Source organism: Trichosurus vulpecula, chromosome 2 (assembly GCF_011100635.1).
Source record: "Trichosurus vulpecula isolate mTriVul1 chromosome 2, mTriVul1.pri, whole genome shotgun sequence".
Classification (NCBI taxonomy): Eukaryota; Metazoa; Chordata; class Mammalia; order Diprotodontia; family Phalangeridae; genus Trichosurus; species Trichosurus vulpecula.
Genome location: NC_050574.1, coordinates 23,717,382 through 23,742,566, shown reverse-complemented (window position 1 = coordinate 23,742,566; position 25,185 = coordinate 23,717,382). Strand labels below are relative to the sequence as shown.

The 25,185-nt window shown below is 45.5% G+C and overlaps 1 protein-coding gene across 5 annotated transcripts in view; it reads right to left on the bottom strand.

Moving 5' to 3' along the window:
* Nucleotides 1-25,185, bottom strand: part of ACOT7 (acyl-CoA thioesterase 7) — a 176,305-nt gene that overhangs the window by 18,492 nt on the left and 132,628 nt on the right. For all 5 annotated transcript variants that reach the window (XM_036744361.1, XM_036744360.1, XM_036744363.1 and 2 more), the window contains one exon: nucleotides 12,517-12,701. In XM_036744361.1, the coding sequence (XP_036600256.1) occupies nucleotides 12,517-12,701 (185 nt within the window). The remainder of the gene's footprint in view (nucleotides 1-12,516; nucleotides 12,702-25,185) is intronic.

Sequence of the window (25,185 nt, the reverse complement as noted above, 5' to 3'; positions counted from 1 at the left end):
CTCGGCTCCCCAAGTCACTCCATCATCCAGGGTGCCCTTCCTGCTCAGAAGGTGGCAGGCCCGTGGGCTTTCACCACAACAGGGCGCACTCTAAGTCACCAGCAGCCATCTGCTTTTTGTACCCAGGCACAGCAACTGTTTAAAGCTCTGACCTCTCTTGGAGGGTAAGTGAGAAGGGGGAGGTGAAAGGGTTTCATCAATGTGCAACCGGAGAAGAGCTGACCACAAAGCTCAGGCCTTACTGACAAATGCACCAAAGCATTGTCAAGGTCTATTTTTGCAGTGAAACAACCTTGTGGAGCCAATGGCTTCCTGTCTGTAAAAGGGTCTAGGCTGGGGCTTCTTAACCTGGGGTCCGTGAGCTGTGTTTAACATTTTGATGATCGAATTTCCAAAGGATTGGTGTTAGTTTCTTTGCAATCCTGTCATCGATCTTATGCATTTACACACGTGATTCTGAACAGGGGTTTATAGGTATTGTTAGGCTGGCAAGGGGTCTGGGATGCCACAAACGTTAATTAAGTGCCCTCGGAGAAGATTCAGGGAATCATTAATGGAGAAGATGTGACAGACTAGCCCATGACCATGCTCCACATCTCCCTCTGCTTTCTCAGGGGGTGGGCAGTGGTGGGAAGATCTCATGCGTGAAGATTTTTGAGGCCCAATTAAGACAGTCCACAGCCTCACAAATCAGAGCCTTGGGGGAGAGCTCCGCATAAGCACGATTCACTGTAATGTCCTGGGTACAGCAATAAGCACTTTTCTGCCCCTTTCAATCACTGAATGATTCTCTGCCAGCACAGTTCCCTGGGAGGCTCACAGCCCAAATTCAATGACCCTCTCTACAAACTGTTTTGTACACTTAGGAGATGGGACTGATGTGAGAAATGTTTTTGTTGCCACCAGTTCATCAATAAAGACTTACTAAGCACCTACTAAATGCCAGGCACTGTGCTAAGCAGTGGGGACACAAAGAAGGGGGGCGAGCCTTCCTGCCATGAGGCATGGCCATGCCACAGCAGGTGGAACACCATGGATGCAAGGGGAGGGCGAAGGGTGGAGAATCCCAGTCTTGCTCTAGCCTAATCCAGGAGCTGCTCTTTCTTCCTAGAGACAGGACAGAACCATTGAAGCTCTTGGAGATTCCAAGTGACCCTCAGACCTGTGCTTTGGAAGTTGTGGGAAGGACAGATAGGAGAGGGGGGAAAGGGGACCAATGAGGAGGCTTCTCCAGGGAGCTTTCCTGATCCCTCTTAATTTGAGTATCTTTCCTCTAATGATTATTTCCAGTTAATCCCATATCCAGCTTGTCTATTTCATGTCATCACTGGCATGTTGTCTCCACTGGGCTGTGAGCTCCCTGAAAGCAGGGACCGTCCTTCACCCTCTTTGAAGCCTCAGCCCAGGGACCACATCTTGGACCAGGCCTCTGGAGACAATTTCTGCCCATGAGTTCTTGGCTCCTTGTCCTACATTCCCATCACTCTGATTTAATCTAGCACATGCTTTGTATTTGCTTGTCTGTTTCCACATTGTAGTCCATTCCCCAGTAGAAGGTGAAATTCTTGGGGATGGGACTGTGTCTATGGTGTTTTTATCATCATCATGGACCCCCGCCCCCAGTGTCCGGCACAGAGCAGGTGCTTAGTAAACCTTCGCTATGGACACTGACAACTGCCACAATGCTTGTCTATGAGAGTGTTCGAGGGAAATTGCCCTGGGTGTGCAAACAGTGGGGATGGGATCAGAGTCAGTTCATTTCTCTCCTTCCTCAGCACCTACCCTCAACCCCCATGATCACCAAGGAGAGGGCCTGGCCCTCCTGCCTCCTGAGCAGCAGTCATGGTGCCTCTGTGGGTCCACAGCCAGTGCCTTCCCCAAGCCTTATCTAGGGCAGCAGAAATTCACTCCGGTTTTATTATGGGTAGAGGGAGGACTGATTTATCTGTTTCTGCTTATTCACCTCCTATAGTTTATGACTCAGTCAGTGCCTGTGTCCTGTTATCTACCCCCATCTCACCCCACCCCCGTATTTGATTTTCAAGTGGATGTGGGAATCATAGGCCTTTAGGAATTGACTGAGCGCTAAATCAATCACACAGCAAGCTTCTGGGCTGGCAAATGGGAGCAAGCAATCCAGTCACTCCTCATCATGAGACAGACTTGCTTCTAAACATATCAAAAATGAAAAAGAATGGCCATGCTGCAATGGGCTCACAAACACAATAAATATTGGAGAAGATGAATCCTATCTGTGGGCTGGTGAGCAAAGGATAAAGCCAAATGACACAGGGCAGCTCACTCCACTTTCCAAGGAACAGAGGCCTTGAACAAGCCCAATGGACTCTGGTAACACTGACAGCTCTTAAATTAGTCAGCAATTGAAGTTACTCCCAGAGTGTAATCTTGGCTACGCCAAACCAAGGAAATGGATGCAGAGAGTGCTTTAGGGGGGCAAGCCAAACCAATGACTCCGGTGTCCTGGTGGAGAGAACACTGAGTTTGGTCCAGAGCCCTGGGGGAGGCTTCCTGCTCAGAGGGCCTTACGGAGGAATTCATCTCATCTTTATGGTCTTCCAATGGGGGAGAGGGGGAATTCTACTCTTTGTTTTCCCTTCACCCCTTCTTTGCCTCATGGGCAGGAGATCCCATTGGGGCTGTCAGTCAGGAAGTGATGGGAATCAACAACTCTATTCCTTCCAGAGAGATGGGAGACCACCAGGACACAGCACCTTCCTTGTCACTGCATTTAAGGTTCTCTGGGACCCATGTGTCCTGCCTCTAGGCCTTCCAGACCTCCAAGCCCTCTGTCCATCTGATCTACTAAGGACCTGAAGAAACCCTGCGCCTTGCCTCCACCCTTCTATCACACTTGGAAGATCTCTGGGCCTTTCCATCCACTCAGCAGCTGAATTCTTTTATGTGACTCTCTTCCCCCAATTAGAGCAAACTGATTAAAGCTGATATTTGAGATTCAATGAAGAAAAAAATTAATGCCATGAGAAACTGCTCTCCCTAAGACAGGTTTCAGAATAATTACAGCTGGATTTTATCACAGGGATCAGAGATCTAAAGCACCTGAATGATATGCAATGGCTAATTATGCTTTGACCTCTGACCCTGTACATCTAATCCCTTAAATTCAATTATTTGACCATTAAGCATTTATTAAATACCTACTACGTGCCAGGCATTGTGCTAGGTGATGGAGACACAAAGACAAAATGAGACGGTCCTTGCCCTGAAGGAGTTTACAATCTAGTGTAGGAAAATGACAGGCACACACACAAATAAATACAAAATAGGTACAAACGCAGAGGAAGGGGGAAGAACATGTTTGTTACCAATGGGAAGGAGAATTTGTTCCAAAGGGCCTACTGGAAGGGTTGGGAAGGGGGAGGGACAGACATGGATGGGGACGAGGGAGCAGGCAGAGGCCGTTATGGAAAAGATCTTCGGCCCAGGTAGCTTCCAACTCACAGTTCAGCTGCTAGATCTGACTGGCTACTGTGCACTCTGGTGGTAAGGGGGTCATGGGAGACTCGGAAGATCTGGCTTCTGGGCCTGCCACATGAACTTGGACAACTGTAGTTCTGAATCAACTCATGAATCAGCCGAGTTCTGAGTGGAGCACGGGGCAGTAGATCATCAGAACCTTCATGGTGGCAAAGGTAACATTCATTTTGAATATGATTAGAAAGGAGGGGGAAGGCAGATGTCTAGTCCCTGGTCCTAACAGTCAAGGCAGGAGCTGGAAGATTGAAGGGGCGAGGATGGTTATAAAGGGGGTGGGGTATGTTTGACCTACTTGTACTCAAATTCAGCAAGGTCACCTTTGCCATGAGACTCGCTTGGATGGGAGATAGATTATCTCCCCAGCATGGGAAGGGAATAAGCATTTATACAGCACCTACTATGCTCCATGTACTGCACTAAAGGTGCTTCTCTACAAATGTCTCATTGGATCCTCACAGCAGTCCTGGGAGGCATTTTACCACTGAGGAAACCGAGGCAAACAAAGGGGGAGGAACCTGCCCAGGGTTACAGAGCAAGTGAGGGTCTGAGGCCACATTTGAACTCGCCTTCCTGACTCCAGGCCCAGCTCTATCCACTGCTCTACTTAGGACAGGTGAGGTCAGGGGCATCTTTGGTGCTGGACTGGCCAGGACTTCCATTCCCAAAAGCATCTCGGTAGAAAGAAACCTCCCAGATTATCTAGTCCACTCCCCCAGTTTTATAAAGAAGGCAAACAAGGCCCCGAGGAGGGAGGGATCTTGCTAAAGACCCCTCAGGTAAGTAGCAGGGGTCCTTATTTTAAGTCCTAAGTGCTTTTCGCCATGCTGCATACCCTCTATGGCCACCAGTCATAGTAATCTCTTCCCAACTCTTAGGGCAATTCTTGCCTTTGTTATTCCATTGGAATATATGTGATTCCTTGTACCGCACACGATGACACTCCAGGCTCTTTGAAGGCAGGGATGATGTTCCTTTAATCTCTGCATCCTCCACAATACCTTGGCAAAAGGTCTTGCTCAGTGAATGCCCGCCATTGGTCGACAACCATTGCTGGCTATGGGCACCTCTGACGTTACACTCTGGTTAGGCTTCTGCGTAAATCATTTTCCTCATCGTAAATCCAAATCCTCCTCCCCAACCCCCATTATAACAGCTGAGAAAGTGTTCTTTGTTTCTGATCGAATGTCAGCTGTGACTGGTCATCCATTGCCAGGGCTTCCTAATCACTTGTCTTTCTCTGACTGACATGCTATTCGCTGAGCTTTTCTTTCTGACAATTAAGCTTAAATGCATTATGGGAGCTCAGGAATTTAAACACTGCTGCTCTGCATTGGTTCACTGTAATGTGACCTCAAGCTCATCCTTTGAGTGTGTATGGTGTGATATTCCCCTCCCGGGTTTTCTGAAAGCCAGTGCTGGCATCCCATCAGCAAATGTGTCCTGAGGCGGTGGGCCTGACAGTGAAGTGTGGCTCACCTGGGATATATTCATTTATCAAATGAACTCATGAAGCAGCTTTATTGGAAACACGATTTAAAAACTCATTTACTGGCATGCTGTTGAGTGAATAATAAAGATCTTTACCTGCACTGGGGCTCTCAGGTCACAGCCATGACCTCCCAGTCCCCTCCAGGCTTCCTGCCCTAACTTGTCTCTACCTTCTGAGGCCAACAGTTTTCAATGACAGACTGGTGCAGCTGCCCTTGGAGCCAAGGGAAATGAGGTCTAGCTCTGAGCACGAACCTATTGGGGGTGTGGCTAGCACAGAAGGATGCACAGGTTCCTAGAACTACAAAGGCTGCTTATCATCAGAAGTGAGACTCTGCGGTCTCTGTTTCAACCCAGGCAAAGCTTCCTGCAGTTTTGGCTGAACAAATAACCAGCCAGAGCATGAAGGAGCCTCCTGGTGCCGGTCCTTGAGGGAGCCCAGGCCCAAGAAGCAAAAGCCACTTCTTCCAAAAGACTTCAGTGAGGGGTGAGGCCAGAGGGCTTCCCCAAACAGAGGCACCCCAAGCCAGGCTCCTCCAAGACCAGCAGTGCAAAGATCACAGGTCATTGCCACAAATGTGCAAATGTATAGAAAGGCAGAATTCATGCCTTGGGGTTGAGGAGCAAAGTGGGAAGAGGGGGTTATCCAGGAAGCAGTGTTCCTGTGACACATCTCCACAGGCTTTTGACTAATTTCTAATTAGTCTGGAAAGTGCTAGAGACGCTAAAGGATGTAGTACTTCCAGCAGGGCACCTACCCAGCATTCGATACTCATCAAGATACAGCCCCAAATGCTACACTGCATTCGGTGTCTATCGACAGCAAGCCCTGTGGCTGGAGGGTGGGGGGGAGGCGAGCTAAAAATAGAGAGTCGGCTGAAGAACCGACAATAGGGAATAGGGGGAAGGGAGAAGCAGGTTTTCTGCAGAGATGTACAGGTGTGTGATTCTCTTCACACTCTGTGCTATTCCTTGGGGACAGATCCCTCTCTTCCCAAGTTCATTTGAATTCCAACGAAAGGCACCAGTTTAGAGAGAAATAAAAAGACAAAGCTATATACTCAGACACATAAAATCCACCACCATGTATGGAGATAACCATGTGGTTATATTAGTCAGGATCTCTCTCTCTCTCGGGACACAAGCTTGTCACAATTTTCCAAGTGAATGCACTGAATCTGAGTTGGTTCTGAAAACACCGAGCTATGGCTCCCTGCATTCCCAGGTCCCCCCTACACTTCTTTCAAATTAGCAAAGGTAGTTAATGAATGACAGACCACCAGGGCACCTCTTACAGTATTACAGCTCCATTATGAATTAGCAAGAAATAGTACCCAAGTCTACATCAGCTAAAACAGCTGTGTGATTTAGATGATGCCTTCAAATCCCTAAACAATTCAGTCAAACACATGAATGACTTATCCAACTCAAACAAACAACTGTCCATCAAGCTGGAATGCTTTACCCGTTGTGAAATAATGTATTACAGTAGGAAGAGAGTCAGGAGAAGCCTGGATCCGAAAGGCGCCAAACATTTACTGGTTGGGGGACTGTGGATGCCAGGCAGCTCCCCAATGTAGATGGGACAAACGAGATCAGGTTAGCCCTGCCCACTGCAAACTGTCTGGCTTTATTTTATGCACAGTTTGTATCGTACACTGTCCAATAGAAGGCAAGCTCTCGGAGGGCAGATGGTTTTGTTTTTGTCTGTATTGTTAACACCTAGTACAGTGTTAGCACATAGCAGGTACCCAATAAATGCTCAATGAATTAAACTGCTTTCTGTCAGCTATGTTGTCTTTTTTTTAACCGTGAAAGATTCACCCAAATACAAGGCTCCAGACAGAGGGGTCGGCCAGGTAACCATAATGATGATGGGAGCTAACATTTACATGATGCCTACTGTGTGCCAGGCACAGCGCTAAGCACTTTCCCATTATCATCTCACTGGATTCTGACAACTGCCCTGGGAGCGAGGCCCTGTTGCTACCCCCATTTTACAGATGAGGAAAATGAATAGAAGACAACTTGGGTGGAACTGGATGAATATTTCCTCTCCCCTTGTATCAGAAATGAGAACACAACCATGAATCACAGGGAGCTGGCACCCAGGAAGAGGGTGCCCAGTTGTCCTTAATGAATTCAAGTCACCGGGCCCAGACGACTACATGCTTGGGTGCTGGAAGAGCTAGCAGACGTTACTGCTGAGCCATGAGAGCATGGGAAATGGGAGAGGTACCCAGACTGCAGATGAGGAAATGTCGGGTTTATACAAAAGGGAAGAGATCAGAGCCTGCAAACTACAGGCCAGAGAACTGGACTTCAATTTCTGGGAAAATCCTAGAATGGCTCTCAAAGAGATGCCAGGCAAACCTCTAGAAAGGAGGCAGTGACGGCTTCCTCAAGGACAGGCTGTGCCAGGCTCAGCTCATCTTGCTTTGATAGCATTTCTCAGCTAGGAGATGAGGGCAGCGCCATCAACATCATCTCCCTAGGTTTTGTGCAAAGCTTTTGCTCTAGTTCATACTGTTCTGTGGAGACAATGGAGATATGGACTAGACCATATACAATTAGATGGATTCAGACCTGATTGGGTGTCTGGATTCAAAGAGATTCAATCGATGTGGCAGGAAGTCACCAGTGAAGTACCCCAGGGATCTGTGCTTTTACCATTTTTATCAATGACGGGTAATGTTCACTGTATCTGCAGAGGATTCAACGCTGGGAGCGATAGCTAACACACCGGAGAACAGTCAAAGCCAAAAAGATCCGGAGAGGCTAGTAAGGGTTCACAAGTGATGGCTGAAGCTAGAACACAGTTTTTACATATTTAAATACAATAAAACTGTATTTAAAAACCGAAAAACCCATTATCAGTTTGCAGGCTGCACAGGAGCAGGCAGCCAAGCAGATTTGGCCCAGATGCCTGGGCTAGAGCATTGAACTGAATCAAATGAAATTCAACAGGAATGAATGTAAAATCTTACATTTGTATTAAAAAAAAAATCGAGCTTCACAAAATAGAAGCATGGTTAGATAGCAGCTGTTCTGAGAAAGATCTGGAAGGTTCAATAGATCACAAGCTCAGTGAGTCCACAAAGACTGTGAGGGTACAGCCAAAAACCTAGCACCCTGTTGGGCAGAGCTTCCAGGAAGAAGAAGGTTCCAGGCCCTCCATACTGTCAGGCTCCTCTGCAGGAAGTACTGAGTTAAATTCTGGGTGTCTAGCTGGAAGATATCCAGAGATGGGCCACCAGGCTGCTGAGGGGTCTTGAACTCATGTTATCTGAGGATAGACTAAAGAAACAGGGCATGTTTAGCTTAGAAGAGAGAGAAAATGGAGGACACACAACTTGGTTTAGGTATTTAAAGGTCTGCTGCAGTACACATGTTCTGTTTGGTTCCAGAAATAGGAGTCACGGGTGGAAGTGGCCAAGCAGCCAGTTCTGACTGGGCATCAGTGAAGACTTCTCCCGTAATAAGAGCTGCCCACAAGAAACCTGGACTCCAACACCTTTTGCGGTGGCCAAGGTCTTCTCTCCCAACTGTAAAGTTCTGTGACTCAGTGAAGGTGGAGCTGCCAATTTAGTTCAGTCTGGCACATGTGTTATGTGCCAAGAGCAGGGCTCACCTCTGGGGGAGTTTTGAACTGTTCTGACCTCATGAATTCCAGCAGGAATACAGGCTACGTAATGTATAAACAGATACTACTGTGCACAGTGCATTCAAAATAGATCAAACAGAATCTTTAGTGAAGTCCAAGGAGAGAAAGGTCATTCCCAACTTGGGGGTAGGAGGAGAAACCAGAAGGCTTCATGGAAAAGTGGTATATACGGGGGTATGGAAGTGAAGGGTAGCTATTGCTTAAAGGATAGTACGTCGATTTCAACAGACCAGAACAATCAGCTGAATCCAATCAAATTAAATTCAGGAGGGAAAAGTGTGAAGTCTAAAGTTCCATAGCTGGAAAGTCAAAACCAGCTGTAAGAGTACAAGTTAGGGAAGGCATGGCTGGACAACGGTTCCTGTGAAAGAGACCCAAGCCAACAAGGCAGCATAATAGGTGTCTGTCTGGGTCTCTGTTGGTTGGCTTTGCTCGCAGGCTGGCCCTAGCAGCCCCTTCCTAGCCCTGCATCTCCTTACACTTGCCCATTCTCTGGCCTAGTGACACTGGCCTCTTTGACATCCTTCTGACTCTTCACTCTGTGCCCTTTTGCTGGCTGGCCCCTTGGCCTGGAGAGCTCCCCCTGGCTTGCTCCAATCCCACCTTCCACAGAGGCCTTTGCTGGTCCCACCCAGTACAAGTGTCCTCCCTCTGAGATTACCCACAGTTTACCCTGCCGGTCTTTTGCATGCTGCATCTCTCATTAGAGCAGAAGCTCCTTGAGGGCAGGAACTGTCTTTTGCCTTTCTTTGTATCCTTAGCACTTAGCCCAACACACAGCAAGTCGTGAATAAACCATTGTTGACTGGCAAGAGGGCTGCCGGCAGCATCCAAAGAGGAAAGGTGACAGAGCTCTTTGCTCAGTCATGCTCAGGCCACCTCTGGGAGGCTCACAGTCGGTTCTTGGGTGCCACATTTTATAGTGTGCTGAGATAAGCTCAGCCCCTCCAGAGGTGGCACAGGGGATGGGAGAAGGCATGCCATCTGGGAATCATTCCAAGGAGCTCGGCTGGGGTGAGCCTAGAGAAGAAAAGACTCTCAAAGGACATGGTAGCTGCGCTCAAGTGTCTGAAGGACTCTCATATGGACGATGTGCTTTTCCTACTTGGCGCCAGAACACAGAAGGAGCAATAGGGGGAAAGCCTAAAGTGGTGGCTTTAGGTTTGCTGTAACTCTGAGAGGGGTCCAGGAGTGGAATGCGGATTACAAGAAGCAGGGGATTCATCTTCACTGGGGTGGAAAGGGGGCTTTTAAGGGAGAATGATGTTGGAAGTGATACCTGCTGAGGTATGGGTTGGATCGGGATTGGTGGTATGCTGGTGTCTTTAAGAGCTGATGGTTAAATTTTCAGTATGAGCATCCACACCTTGGAAATTGGCAAACACTAAAATAAGGGCTGGATTTATTGTTCTGCTGATTGCCTACATTTAGGAAAGTGATGGAGGAACTGTTAATGATGAAGATTGCATTTAAAAGTGTGTTCAGCATACATCCCCCCTCCCCCTCCCACCCCAAAGAGCCGCTTGTTAAACATTTACCAGAACATCCCTGGGCTAACTGGCCTCTGAAGTCCTTTCCAAATCAGAGTATGTCAACTGAGATTCACACATCGAACACAGGCCAAGCAGCCAGGTGGCATGTCTCAGCACCCATTCATTCAAGAAACATTTAGTCTACTGCGTGCAAAGCCCTGCGATCGAGACTGAGGAGCTACAGAAATCACTAAGACATGCTTCATGTCCTCTAGGGGCTTATAATCTAGAAGGGAATAACAGCAGAATCATAGCAACAGGAAGAAGAAAACCATGGAATTTGAAACGACAGGAAATCTGTTTATTGTTGGTGTGTGTGGTTTTGTTTTTTAAAATAAGCTCATAGCTGATTCTTAAATGTGTGACATCTGACAGAAAACAGTAATGAGCATGGCATGGACTCGACATGAGAAAGCAGATGGGGGCTTGGGGGAGAGGGAAGTGTCTATTTAGAAGTTTCTCCGAGTTGGTAGAATGCCCAAGTGATTCTGCCTGAACTCTTCCACAAAAGTGCCAGTCATATGGCAGACCTAATGCAGTTTGGGATTCATCAGTCAGCTCTAGGCCAGAGTGCCGCCTCTGATGTTTCCATTCCCACCTCTCATCCAAACTTCCTTCCCTACACAAATCCTCCTCTCTTATCAACCGTTAACAACCAGAGCACCTCAGTTTGTTCCAATAGTCTTGATTTTATTAGTCCATGAAATAGGTGATATCTTGGGTGAAAACAGAAGGACGTAGTTCTAAGAGAAACAATGGCTTGTAAACCTGGGAAGAGGAGACCTGACCCTTACACACTATCTCCTTTCTCTGCTCTGAAGTATTTCACAGTAGATGCTGAGGAGCTCCTGAACCTGCAAAGCCACAACCTTTAAGTATAGGCATGGGAGAGAATGAGAAATGCTCCGTCTGACAGCCTCCCAACATTCCTAGGGTGAGAGACTGAATACCACAGGCATTCATCAAAATGGCAGCAGTTTATAATGCAAGTTGGAAAGACCCTCGCTGTGAGCCACAGCAGGCAGGACATAGGCACCTGAGCCAGAGATAGTAAGCCTTAATTGGACTGGAACGGCAGCACTGGACAGGACCTTGGAGATCACCAACATCTGATTGTCCACCTGAAGAGATGAACCTTGACTGAGAAAGATCAGCCAGGGAGGCAGTGGCCAAGCTAAGACTAGACTTGTCTGGAATAGGATGAGTCCATCTTAGCAAAGGAGGCCCCAACCAAAAGCACAGAGACCTTCCTTCTCTTCTGCATCACTCTGCACATGCCTCCTATGAAGTCAGGCAACTCTTGGCAACTGATTTAAAAGCATTTTACAACATACCAAGAATTCCAAGTGTTAAAAACATCATCTCTGCAAGCACATGAGCACATGCATGTCCATGCACACACACACACACACACACACACACACACACACACACACTCCCTAAACTGCTACATTGTTCTGACTCGGCATCTAGTATCTATTACCCTGTTTACCTGTGTACAAAGCCAAAACACTTGGTTAAATGACTTGCCCAAGGTCATAGAACCACAATGCCCACTTCCCAGGCCAGTGATTCCTAAAACTCCAGGAGGCTGGCTTACTGACCAGCTCTTGGGGAGCCCCACTGCCCACATGTTAACTGAATTCTTTGGTTTGCTTGCAGCATATTCCTAAAAAAGGCCATTAATGTGGATCTCCTGGGACGCTGAGCCAGCTGAGGGAGCTGCCTTGACATGCTCCAGAGAGAGCCAGTTGTTAGTCTGGTTTTTGGCTGCACCTGTAATTTCAATGGCATAAGGACCTGCTGATAGAAAACTTCCTCTGCCAGTGTAGATAGGCACCCACTCTACAGCTCAGAATCTCAGAAGGTGGCCAGGGGTACTGAGAGCTGAAAGTCAGGGTCATCTGGTCAGTATATGTCAGAAGCAAAACTTGAACCCAGATCTTCCTGACTCTGAAGCTGGCTTTCTCTGTTAGGCTCTGGTTCAGTTAAATAACACTGAAGAAACAAGACCCACAGAGAGCAGGGCAGGGTGCTTTGCTCCACTGACACCATCATGGCCATCAACATCCTGGGGATCCTGGGACTGACTACAAACATGGCCAAGGCACAAACCAGAGGTCACCGTTAGACTTCCTAGGGACCCTCAAAAGCTTGAGCCCAGGGATGGCCAAGCTATAGTGACCAGTGTGAAGAAGGAAGCCAAGAAAAGCATGCAGAAGATGGCTTCTGCCCAGGAACAGGAGATTCCCTTGATAAGGAGCTCTCACCAGAGCCCAGAATGGTCTGGAGTATGTGGAGATGAGGCCTACTCACCAGCAGCTGAGGTACAGGGAGTGTCTTCCCCTCTTTGCTCAGGGACACGTAGGTGACGAAGGCACTGGCAGCGCGGTATCTCTCTTGGGAATGCAATGCAACAGGATCAGCATCCACCAAGACTTCGATCTCCATGGACTTATTGCTCGTGAAGGTCATGCGTCCAGAGATAGTGATGACGCAACCTGAAAGGCACCAACATGCTTGTGAGAACTAGATACAACAGGCCTGCCTGTGACTGAGGAAGCCTGCTGGCACTGACTGGCATGGGCTTCAGTTAGGGCCCAACAGTGGTGAGGAGGTTAAGGACAATATAAGAGACACGGTGGTTAGGAAAAAGAAAAACATGAGAACTACAAGGAAGAGAAAACGACAAACTCTTAAATGCCTCTTCTCCACAGTGGTCATCATTCAGCTCTTTGCCACACCTGTCAGTCACCAAACATCACGTCCGTGCTCTCACTAAAGCAATGCTGGTCACTGAAGGCAGGGAGGATGACCCAGGGGACTATGTGGCTGAGGGAGCCGGCCACTTCTCAGAGGGCATTGGCAGAAGCACACTCTGTCCCTGTGTTGGGCCAGGCCAGAAGCCAGGTGTGCAAAGATCTAGTCACTGTGAAAAGAGCGATGGGAAAAGCAGAGGATTGTGCTACCAGACGGACCTACAATCACCCGGAGAACCTTTCTAAAAGATTCTGCTCTAAACCCTCCAAGACAACACTACGGATTCAAGCTCAAGATGGGTAGGTTAATAAACAAGTCATGTTTAGTAGGGCCACAGAGAGAAGCATGTGAGGGGAAGACTGTTGTTAGGGAGGAATGTGCAGGCAATCTAAAGACGAGGAGTTATTCTAAATGATATGCCAGGCTTTTCTGTCCCAAAGTCAGAGCTATACTTACATCAATCGCTTCATGCCGAAATGGAGCAGTCATTTCTGGGGGAGAAGGAAGGAGCCCCGTGGTCAGCGACAAAAACCATTGTGAGAGCAGTAAGGGTTAACGTACTCATGTCCAAGTATCTACTAATCGGTGGGAGGAAGGCAGCTAACAATATTCCCATTTCTAAGGCAGAAAGGGGAGCAAATTACCTCTAATAGTCACTACAAGTTTGGATCACAGCTCAGGCTTTTCACCTTCAAGGTCCAATTTAGTCACCTCTTTAGAAGCCCCAAATATAAGGGAAGAGTTTTGAGTCAAGAAACAGGCCAAGAACTTCCACCCTTGCAGGCACGGATTAAGGACATATCTAGAGGCTAAATATTCCACAAGCCAAACTGCAAATCCGAGGGCTTGAAGCAGAGAAAAGACCAGCCCTCCTGCCCTTGTACTGCTAGAGGGCTGTCCTGTTTGCCATCTCTTTTAATGTGCACAAAGTGAGGGCTGACATTGCTATTTTCAACATTCGGAGAAACAGAGGCCTAAGGAGACAAAGCTTCTTGCCCAGGTGCTCACGGCAAGAAGATGTGTCTCATGGAGAAGACACAAGGTCTTTGAGCTGAGCTCTTTCCCCTGTGCCATGAGCCCCTTGACCTCAGAGCACAGAAGAGTGCCAGTGTCTGTTCCAGCTCCCTGACCTTCCTAGCTAGAACAAATGCTCTTTCTTTTTGCTTGTATTTGTGCCTGGCACATAGTAGGTCAACACTGAAGAAATGCTTGTTGACTTGACTAGCTCAAAGGTGGTTTTACCCTCTTCTTGGGGCTGGATCTCTTCTCGGCACCCAGCACACCAGCACATCTAGGATTCTGTTGCTGTCTATTCATGGTTACCATGTGCTCCCCAAGGGCAGGAGCTGGGCCTTTTTTAAGCCCCATGTCCCCAGCGCCTAGTTCAGGGTCTTGCATATAGGAAGTGCTTGACAAACGCGTGTTGACTCAAACTGAATATCAGCTAGACTGAAAAGGGGAGGGGCTGGAGTGAGGAAAACCAGTTGGTGTCTGCTGCAAGTGCATTTTCTCCAGAGAAATAAAGACTTCTTGACATCACCATCCATTTACCCAGCTACTTCAGTAATTTAACACTTCCAAGGTCCAATGAATTGGTGATCTTAGTACAGGCAGTATGCTTCTAGGAAGAGAGGAGAGAATTCAGCCTGCCCCAAGCCCACGGCCTGCAATTTTCTTTCATGTCATTGTACCAAGCCTCCTTAGAGGGGCCCGTCTGCCGGAGGTCTGCCTCTCATTCTTTTAGTATTTCATGGACATCAGTATGACATTCAGACTGCCCAGAGACTCTCCATCACCCATCTAACTCCTTTCTATCAACACTACAATAAAACCTACAGGCATCTACACAATCTGACTGAAATAGATTTCTTACATTACTCTGAAAAAGCTCCCACACCAAATCTGAACCAAGCCAGGGTCCTCATTTCCCCACTGCAGCATTAGAAAAACCAAGAGCTGGGAAATGGCCTTAGAGTACCACTTGTCAGACAGAACACGATGACCACTTAAGAATCCCAGTGGCACAGTCCTGGCTGCTCCAGGCTCAGCGCCTTCTGCCTCCCTCCCTGTCACGGGACTTCTGCAGCGGCTTTGCTGCTGATGCTGGGCTACAAAATACAAGCAGGATGACAACAGTAGTACCCAGAAGAAGGACACCCACCAAGATCAGAGACCCAGAGCTATAAGAGACTTCAGAGGTCACAGAGTCACAGGATCATAGAATGAAGGGTGGAAGAGAACCTAGAGGCCATTGAGTCCAACCCCCCTCATAAGTGACCTGTTCAAGGCCACACAGCAAGTGCCTGAGGCGGGTCCCTTTGATGCCAGTCCAGCACCCTGTTCATTATCATGCTGCCATTTAAACAGATGAATAAACTGAGGCCATAAAGTTCAATGATTGTCCCTGGTAGTTGGTGTCAGAGCTGGTCACTGCTCTCTGCGTGACTTCACATTGCTGTCCAGAGTGGCTGTGCTGATTCACAGCTCCACAAACAATGCACGAGTATCACAGTGCCCGGCAGTTTAAAACTGCCTTAGTCCAGCCCTCATCTTTCTTCCTGAGCTCTGGTCTCCCATCACAAAATGCCTCCTGGACCTCTGGGCCTGGATGTCCCAAGGCATCTCAAACTCAACATGACTTAAAAGGAGTTCATTATCTCCCTCTCAAACCCTCCCTTTTTCCAACTTCTCTGTTCCCGAGGAGTACCCCAGTGAGGCTACCTCAAAGTCACCCTGGAGTCCTCCTTCTCCTGCTACCTTCCTGTCTAGCCACTTACCGAGTCTCGTCAGCTCCGTCTTTAAGAGAGCTCTTCCCTCTGCACCCTAATTTTCACCCCCGTGGTCACTAGTCTAATTCAGGCCCTTGTCAGCCTCTCAGACCACTCTCCCTCTCCCCCACCCCCCCACCCCCGATCATTCTGCCCAGCCCAGCCCTGCTTGAGGGCTCTCAGATCCCTTTACAATAGAACACAGACCACTCTGTCTGGTGGCACTTCCAACTCCTTGCTTCTGCCTCTACCTTCTACCTTTCTTTTCCAGGCTCGCCTCACATGAGTCCCCTTCCTACCATCTATGTTTCAGCTAAGCTGGTCTTCTTGCTGTTCCTTACACGAAGCACTTTCTCGTTGTCTCAGTGACTTGGACCAGTCGGGAATGTGAGCCTTCCTCTTCCCCACAGTGACCATCAGAACTTTCCTCCTACATCAGGTCTAACCTGATTCCCCTTCCTCCAAGACAACTATATTTCTCCCCAAAATGATCTACATCTCCTTCAAAGGAGGAATTGTTTCATGTTTGGCTTTGTATCCCCAATGTATCCAACAATTCCTGGCACAGAATAAATGCTTAGAGCTCATTGTTGGATGACAATGCCCAAGAGACTGCTGATGTTTGAAATGGTTGGTTTGCCAATTTTGATATAACTAAGTATGATCACATAACATGGACTCCTTCCAGGCTGCAACTCTTGCCCCAAACTTGACACAGGTTTGTTGGATGCCTCCCCTTGAGGAGACATCAAGGTTCTTTAAACCAACTTAAAAGTCTATCTCCCAGGAGGGGCCTCCCTCAATGGCTGCTCACCGTTCTGTCCAGTGCCTTCTCTCAATGCTATGTAAACATATCCAAGTCGGTCCATCTACTTAAGATGAGGATGGTATTGACACCCACATTGCTTGTTATCTGCCTTCTCTATACCTCCTTCCCAGTTATGATGGATCATTCGCTTCCACAGGTCTCACAGGGGACTTCAGTCAATTCATAGTTCCTTGGAAGAGATGTTTAAGGTCACCAGGAATGAGCTCCAGTTTTCTAGGTTTTAGGGTGACATCTCTTGGGTTGAATCTATACAGATCAAAGAAATCAGATACATGACACTGATCTGTCATGACTGTCCTTTCTGAAAGCTCATTTTAAACTTTCTTCATTGGTTCTTTTGTCTCTTCCTGTCTCCTATGTTTCTATTCTCAGTCTTCATCTGTTTTCTTTAAAGTCTCCCTCAGCAAACTCATCCACTTATGGGCATCAATTATTACATGCCCCCAACTCTACATATCTGCTCTGTTAATATCATATTTCCAACAGTGTGAGGAATTTTCCCTGGAACCTCAAACTTAACATTTCTTTTCTTAAAAAAGATTTTAATTTTCTTTATTAAACTGTTACATCATAACTTATCCAACCTATTTATATATGCATATTGCATCTATAATTAGCCTTCCATGACAGAGACAGGAGTGGTTGCTGAGAGGACAATTCCTGTTCAGCAATACAAGGAAACTGCTCTCAAGAACTTATGGAGGCAATACTGGTTTGAGAGACTGTATGGGCCCAAATCAAGTCACATCAATAAAGTCACTGGCTAAGAGCACCCTATTTACTGCCCTAAGTGGAGGCATAAGAAAGAACATACCTTGCATGACCACCACCTTTATCACTAACACCATCCCTGTTCACCAATCTTTCTTCCTAAGGTCACCATACATCTCAAGGTACATTTTCTATTAATTTGTTGGAAATGTTCTCCATTTCCTCCATTTCAAGATAAAACCAAATATGAGCCAGTAATGAGAATCAATTTTGCCGCATATATATGCACCCCCCTTTAGTACAGCAACATAAAAAACCCCTCCATAGAAAAGTTTCCTTTTGGCATAGTTTTCAGAAGTACTCCTAGCATCAGAAAATAAAACTGGAGTTTATTTGGTTTGGAGTAACAAAATTACTTTTTGAGAAAAATTGTCATTGGCCCCCCAAATCCTTACCACCTACACACAAATTAACAGCTGAAAATACTTTGGATTTTATGATCCAACCCACAAAACTGAACATTTCTAAAACTCATCATCTTTCCCCCAACCCTGCCTCTTCCTCCTCCTAACTTTCATAACTCTGTCAATGGCACCCGGTTAGTTTCCAAGTCCTGACAATAGGATTCCTGACCAATTCTCAGTCTAAGAAACAGAAACCGAAAATGGCTAAAGAGATCTGAATCCCAAAGGAAGTGAAATGACAGTAAGGATACCTTCAATGAGTTCAGGTAACTTGGCACACAACTGATGGCTGAGAGTAACAGTAACAGTACTTTTACATTCATACAGTGCTCTATGGGGGATCCTAAGACTGGGGAAGCCTATGGACCCATTCCTTCTCAGAATGATGGTTTTAAATGCATAAAATGAAATACAGAGGATTACAAGGGAAACAGATTACACTGAAATATGGTTTGCAAAATTCTTAAAAAAAGAAAAAAAAAAAGAAAACAAAAAGTCAAGTTCCCAGCCCCCAGGGTAAGAAGAGCTGTTCTCTAAGGTTAGCAGACTGCTTCCTTCACAATAATCTTGTGAGAAAAGAAATGCAAGTATTACCAAACCTATTTTACAGATAAGGAAAATGAGTCTCAGCTGTAGTGACTTACCTAGGATCACAAGGCTACTGAGAATCTCAGACAGGATTTGAACCCAAGTCTCCTGACCTGACTTTCAGGCACAAACCCATGTCACTACAATTCTCTGGATGGCAGATGTGACTAATTGACTAACCTTTTAAAAATTATCTTATTTTGATTGATTTTTTTGTTTTTACATCATAATCATCTCCAAGCATCTCCCTCTCCCCCTCCTATACCCACCAAGCCACCCATTTTAAGAAAAAGAAACAAGCAGTTCACCAAAACCAATCAACATTAACAGTGTCTGATGCCATGCACAATACATTCCCAAATCACTGTTGTGTACACCTGGCAGTAATGGGAGGGGGGAGGGATCCTATTTTCTCACCTCTCTGGGGGATCAAACTTGGTCATTATAATGACCCACCAAGTCAGAGTTGGGCTGTTGGTGTTCTGTCATTTACACTATAGCAGTTGTTGTTGAGATCAGCAGGTCTCAAACTTTGGGAGCTGAATTAGGACCTCTTTACACTGATTACATATTATTATTACATATTACATTACAATATTACATATTATTATTAATATTATTACATATTATTAATACACTGATTAAATATTATTGAGGACCCCTCCAAAGAGCTCTTATTTATGTGGCTTAGAAATCAAACAGAATCATTTACAAATATTGATTCAATTAAAAGAATAATAAAGTCACTACATATTAACATAAATAACATTTTTATGAAAAATAACTATTTTACAAAACAAAAAAAAAACATGAGTAGAAAGAGTGCCATTATTTGACGTTTTTGCCAGTCTCTTTAAGGTCTGGCTTAATAGAAGATAGCTGGTTCTTGGATCTGTTTCAGCATTCAGCCCGTCATGATATGTTGTTTGGTGGAAGAATATGAGGAAAATTCAGCCTCACACAGATGTGTAGTTGGAACAAGGAGGAATGTTTTAATGGTCTTTTCAGCTAACTGTGGAGACTTTCCCCTGATAACTCAGTCACTGCTAGTTTCTTAAAGGTTAGTTCCAATGTAGAATCCATGCCAAGAAACTTTCACTCTTCTGCTACATTTAAAATCCACTGGTCTCTCTTGTACCAGACTTGGATGGGATCTTTTACCCACTCATCATTTTGTAACATTGTAAATTAGCCATCTGGAAAATGCTGATTCACTGAGTTATGCAGATCTTCCAAATGTTAACACATTTGATTATATTTATTATATGAAATATAATATATGATTTAATATATTATTATGTAGTAATTATATATTAATATAGTGTATATATAAATATAACATACAATTGTATATTTATTTTACTAATATCCAAAAAATCAAATTTATTTATATCACCACTGACCTCATCAGAAAAATGTTTAAGTACTGGAAAGCTTATGGGGGTGGATGCCTGTTTTCCCAAATTCTAATTATTGTCTGAAAGTTCCTATTTTATCGTTGGTGATAAATACCATCAGTTGTTTTCCTCAAAGCGATGGGCTCAGTTACTTAATTTTTGGTAAAATATCTGTCAAATCCCTAGTGTTCTATGAGAAAAGTGGTGAGTTCAGCTTGTACTCAGAAAACGGCCCCAGTGCTTTTCCCTGAGATTATGGTCATTTTTCATCCTTCATTTCAAGGAGGACCAATGACATCGTGGAGTGATGCCTTGACTTGTGCACCAATTGGATCCTCAGCCTCACTCTCTATTCCCGACTCAGGACAAATGCCAAGACAACTGGTGACAGCCCAGGATGCACTGGATCACCTTGGTATTTCTGATGTCTGACCAATCTCTAAGTACTCCACAGAGCCTGCTTCAGCCGCCTTCATGGCCTGTTGGAACAAATTGTTCTCATCCACCCATTCTTCCGGGGGAAGTCTTCACAGGCTTGGAGTAGACACTCCTCTAAGTTACCAATGATTTTCAGGCCTGTCAGGTACCCTCAACCTGGTTTAGTTTCTCTGCCAATATGGTTTTACCAGGGTGTGGCTGCTGTGCATACTACAGCTTCTTGAAGGCACAGGAGAGAGTGAAAGAGCAGCCTTGAAAAGGGCTCGGCAAGCCCTCACACCAGAGGTACTAGTCCTTCCTCAACATCCCATATACCATATGCCCCGTACACAATAGAGAACTATAACATTTGGGATACTGCAAAAGTCCTTGATGCCTACTTCCCTTTTTGCCACTTCAAATGTTTGAAAGACATGTTCTCAAGGACTAAGATCTAATAAAATCAGTCATTGCTGTTGCCTCATCAAGGACACCGACAATTCAAATTGGCATCTTTATCTCCTCTGAGTGCACTGAGGTGAAGAATGGATGGAAGGACTCCTGAGCCACTGAACCGATTCACGCTAAGTAAGGTGTGACCCACTACTGCAGATTCATTCCTCAGTCACTTCGGCTTAACATTTTTATCAATGACTTGGATAAAGGCGTAGATGGCATGATTTTTGAATTTGTGAATGTCTTGAGACTGGCAAGGATGGTTACCATGTGTCTGAGACTAGCTAGCTAAGTGACCTTGAGAAAGTCCTTTCCCCTCTAGGTCCCTGGTATCCTCATCCCAGGTCCCTATAAAATGAAATACTGGACTGAATGATCTTCCTTTCAAGCTTGAAAATTTATAGGCGTCTATGACTCTACTAAGCCGGAGGACAGAAATGGTATCTAAAAAGACCTCGAGAGGGCAGAATGTTGTGCCAAACCTAATTAGCTAGAACTTAGAAGGATAAATAGTTAGTCCTTAGAACTGTAAGCTCAAAGGGTCAACAGTATGAGACAGCAGTTTCCAAAGTTAAAGCCACCCTTTCCTGATTTCACTGAAGGTGGCCAGAATAGGAAGGTTACAGACCTACAATACTCCTCCACAATCACACCTCCTGGAAGTATCAGTTCAGTTCAGGATGCCAGTATTTTGGAATGATACCAACAAGCTCCACACATCTAGAGGAAGATGATCCATATAGTAAAGGAACTAGAAACCATGTTTTAGGAGACTCAACTGAAGGCCCTGGCGGTGTAACCTAGAAAAAAGAAAACTTAGGCAGGGACATAACAGCTACCCTTGAATACCTGAAGCTTTGTCACCTGAAAAATGGATTAGCCTGGCTTTGCCTCCTAATTGATCGGACTGGGATTAGTTGGGAGGAACTGCAGAGAGAACAATTTTAAGAACAACTTAATCGAAGTTATCCAAAAATAGAATGGGTTCCTTCAAGAAATTGTGAGCTCCCTATCGCTGGAAGCCTTCAAGCAGAGGCCGAATCAACACCTGTTGGAGATGTTATTATGGAGATTCCTGCTCATGATTAAAGGGCCTCCGAGGTTTTTCCATTCCTGAAATTCTATGATTCTACCTCCACACCAGCCCTTAGATATTTCCTCTTTCCTATTCCTGCTATCTTAATTAGGTTAGATTTTGGGAAAAGCTTCATGCCTTAAATCACTCTATTCTTCCATCTTCCCTTCATATAAATAAACACTATCAGGCAATAAACATTTATTAAGCACCTACTATGTGCCAGGTACTATGCTAAGGGCTGGGGATACAAAAAGAGACAAAGATAAATCTCTGCCCTTCAGGAGCTCACAATCTAAGGAGCATTCTTCTTAACCCACTGCCCAGCAAGCATTTAATAAACACTATCTGCTTTCAGACACTGTGTGAGGCACCTCCCCCAGATCCGATGCCTAGCCGGGAATGGATGGCCCATCCTGGCTTGGCTCCACCCTCCCTTTTTAACCTCCTAGGACCCTGTTCCTCTTTGTGCACTCCATATTTCAGCCAAACTGGATTTTGAGCCACTGCTCAGTTCTCTCCTGACTGTCTCAGCTATGGGCACCTGCAAAAACTGTAATATCCCATGCCTACAATGGATGTTTGCCACTGCCCTGCTAGTTGAAATCCTGCTTTTTAAGGCAACTGGTGGCACCATTGTGCCATAGTGACATAGAACTCAAGGCATGGAGTCAGATAGACCTGAGTTCAAATGTGTCTCAGACACTGACTAGCTATGTGACCCTTCACTTCACCTCTGTTGGCCTTACTTTCCTCACCTGTAAAAATAAAGATAATAATATGCACCTGCCTCCCAGGGTTGTTGTGAGGATAGAATGAGATAATTTTAACCCTGTGCGTGGTACAAAGCATTTCTACATGAATGCTTATTCCCTTCCCCCTTTCCTTCAAAGCCTCAGGAGCTACCACCTTCATGAACTCTTCCCTGATCGCTTACCAGTCTTTCATTTCTCTGTTCAACCTCAAATTCTAATTAGGATTAATTAGGTTTATATATCGTTTCCCAACACATTTATATTCTGTGCGTTGAAATTTCAAGGAAGATGCTAAGTTTTAACTAGTGTTCATGTTCCGTATCAAGTCTGTAGCAAATTTTTAATTATTTTAAAACAAACAGGTTAAATTAAAAATAGATTTTGGAGTAAGGCGGAGGGAGAGACAGGATTGGGGACTAGGAGCAGAGAAGGAATTTCTGAATTCAGAATCACAAAGGTGACATAGTATGGGAATGATGTAAGATACACCCACCTTTTGGGGGGACTGAGATGAGAATACTCTGTAAAACACAAGAATCAAAAAAACTGATCAACTGGATATTTCAGGGACACCAGTGAGCATCCTGACATCTCTGAGCATGACCATCAGCAGTGGTTAGAGACAGTCTGAGCCACATCTGGAGCTTCTTGGGAAAAAAAGACAGGGATTCACTCTTTTCATAGTAATCAAAAACTGGGGAGCCCATCCACTGGGGAATCACTAAAGAAGTTACGATACGTGAGTGGAATGCGCTATTATCGCTTCCTAAGAAATGATGAGATGGACAGCTCTCGAGGAAAGTGGGGAAAGTTCTATGAACTGAGGCAGAGTCAGAGGGAGAAGAAATAGGAGAAAGGAAAATAACTTTGAAAGATGCAAGAACTTTTATCACTGCAGTGATAATCCATGAATCCAGAGGACTGAAGACAGAGAACACTGCTCACCTTCTGCCAGTGTGGATGGATCTAAAATGTACAACTCTGGACATGATGACTGTGGGAATCGGTTTTGCTGGTCTGTAATATTTGTTACATGGGTTTTATTTTTTGTTTTTGTTGTTCAATGGGGGGTGGGGTTTAGGGGAGAGAGACAATGAATGCTTATAAGTTTGATTTTTTTTTTAAAAGAAGCTCTTTGAGAGCAGGTGCTGTCTTATACTTTTATATTTGTATCCCCAGGGCTCAGCACAGTGTCCGGCACACAGCAGATGCTTAATAAATGCTTGTTGACTATTAGATGTTTGTTTGAGTCAAATGAAAGGATACTTGATTTGCTCATGGTCACTCAGCTAATGAGTCAGAGGCAGGCCTTAAACCTAGGCCTTCCTTACTCCACAGCTACCCCTCTATCTACCCCTCCACAATAAGACCATCATCAGTAAAATGAGGTAGCTGGCTTGGAAGATCTCTCAAGGCCCTTCCAGCTTGGAATCCCATGGTCAGACAAAATTATCTTATCTTTACCATCCCCTCATGTCACTGGTTAGGGGGAACTTCTTACAGAGGTGATCTAATGAAAAGATCCCTGAGCTCCTGTCTGACTCCAGACCCAGTGATCTCACAGGCCCAGGTGGAAGGGTTCTTGCTGGATGGGGGGTGGGGGGGTGAGGGTGTTTCTACCCCAGCTACCTACTGATTAGGAAGAGAAATAGAAAGAGACACTTTGTTGGAGTTCTTATATGACCCATGTCCCATCAGCCTTCTCTGCCATCCATGCACCTGCATCCGGAGACACTGGCCTCTTCTAGCTGTTCCTCCATCTCCTGACTCTGAGCCTTCTCACTTGATGTCACCCATGCCTAGAGCGTTCTTCCTCCTCACTGCCTCCTACATGCCTGAAAATCTCCACTAAAACCACACCTTCTCTAAGAAGACTGGCCCAGCCCATAATCTTGGTTGGTTACATGTTGTTCTCTCCATTAGACAGTGAGCTCCTTGAGAGCTGAGGCTGTCTTTGATCTCTTTCCGTATTTCCAACACTTCGGCACAGTGCCTGGAACAGTGAATGCTTAATAAATGCTTATTGACTGGGAGGGAGAGTCTGGAAGTGACAGAGGGAACAAAGAGTTGGCCAAAGAGTGGACACAAGAGACACAAGATGGAAAGAGTGAAGATGGAGGGGGTGGGAAGAGAGGAAGAGATCGAAGGTGAAAGGAATCACAAAACTTCCAGCTGGAAAGGTTCATAGTAGCCATATAATTTAACCAATAATCTGAAAAACAATCCTCTCAACAATAGCTTTAACAACCTTTTAAGACTTCCAGTGAGAGAGGAAGCCATTACTTCTACTTTGGGGAAGCTCGAATTGTTATAGGAAGTCTTTCTTGATAATGAGCCTAAAATCTGCCCCCTGTAACTTCCAACCAATTGTACAAGGATCCTAGCCCAGCACAGACCTTTAAATGCTAAGACAGCAGGGGAAAGGGGGTAAGCGGGGGGAGTGGGGTGATAGAAGGGAGGGCAGACTGGGGAAAGGGGCAATCAGAATACATGCCATCTTGGGATGGGGGGAGGGGAGAGATGGAGAGAAAATTTGTAACTCAAAATCTTACAATCTTGTGGAAATGAATGTTGGAAACTAAAAATAAACTTTAAAAAATAAAGTTAAATACTAAGACAGCTAGCATGTCCCCCTAAGTCTTCACCTTTTCAGGCCCCAAATAGCCCTTCTCCATTCTGCATGCATTTTTTTCACAGACAGCTTAATTATGTCCTCCCTCAAATGTGTGCTCAGAATGTAATACCTTAAATGTGGTTGGACCAGG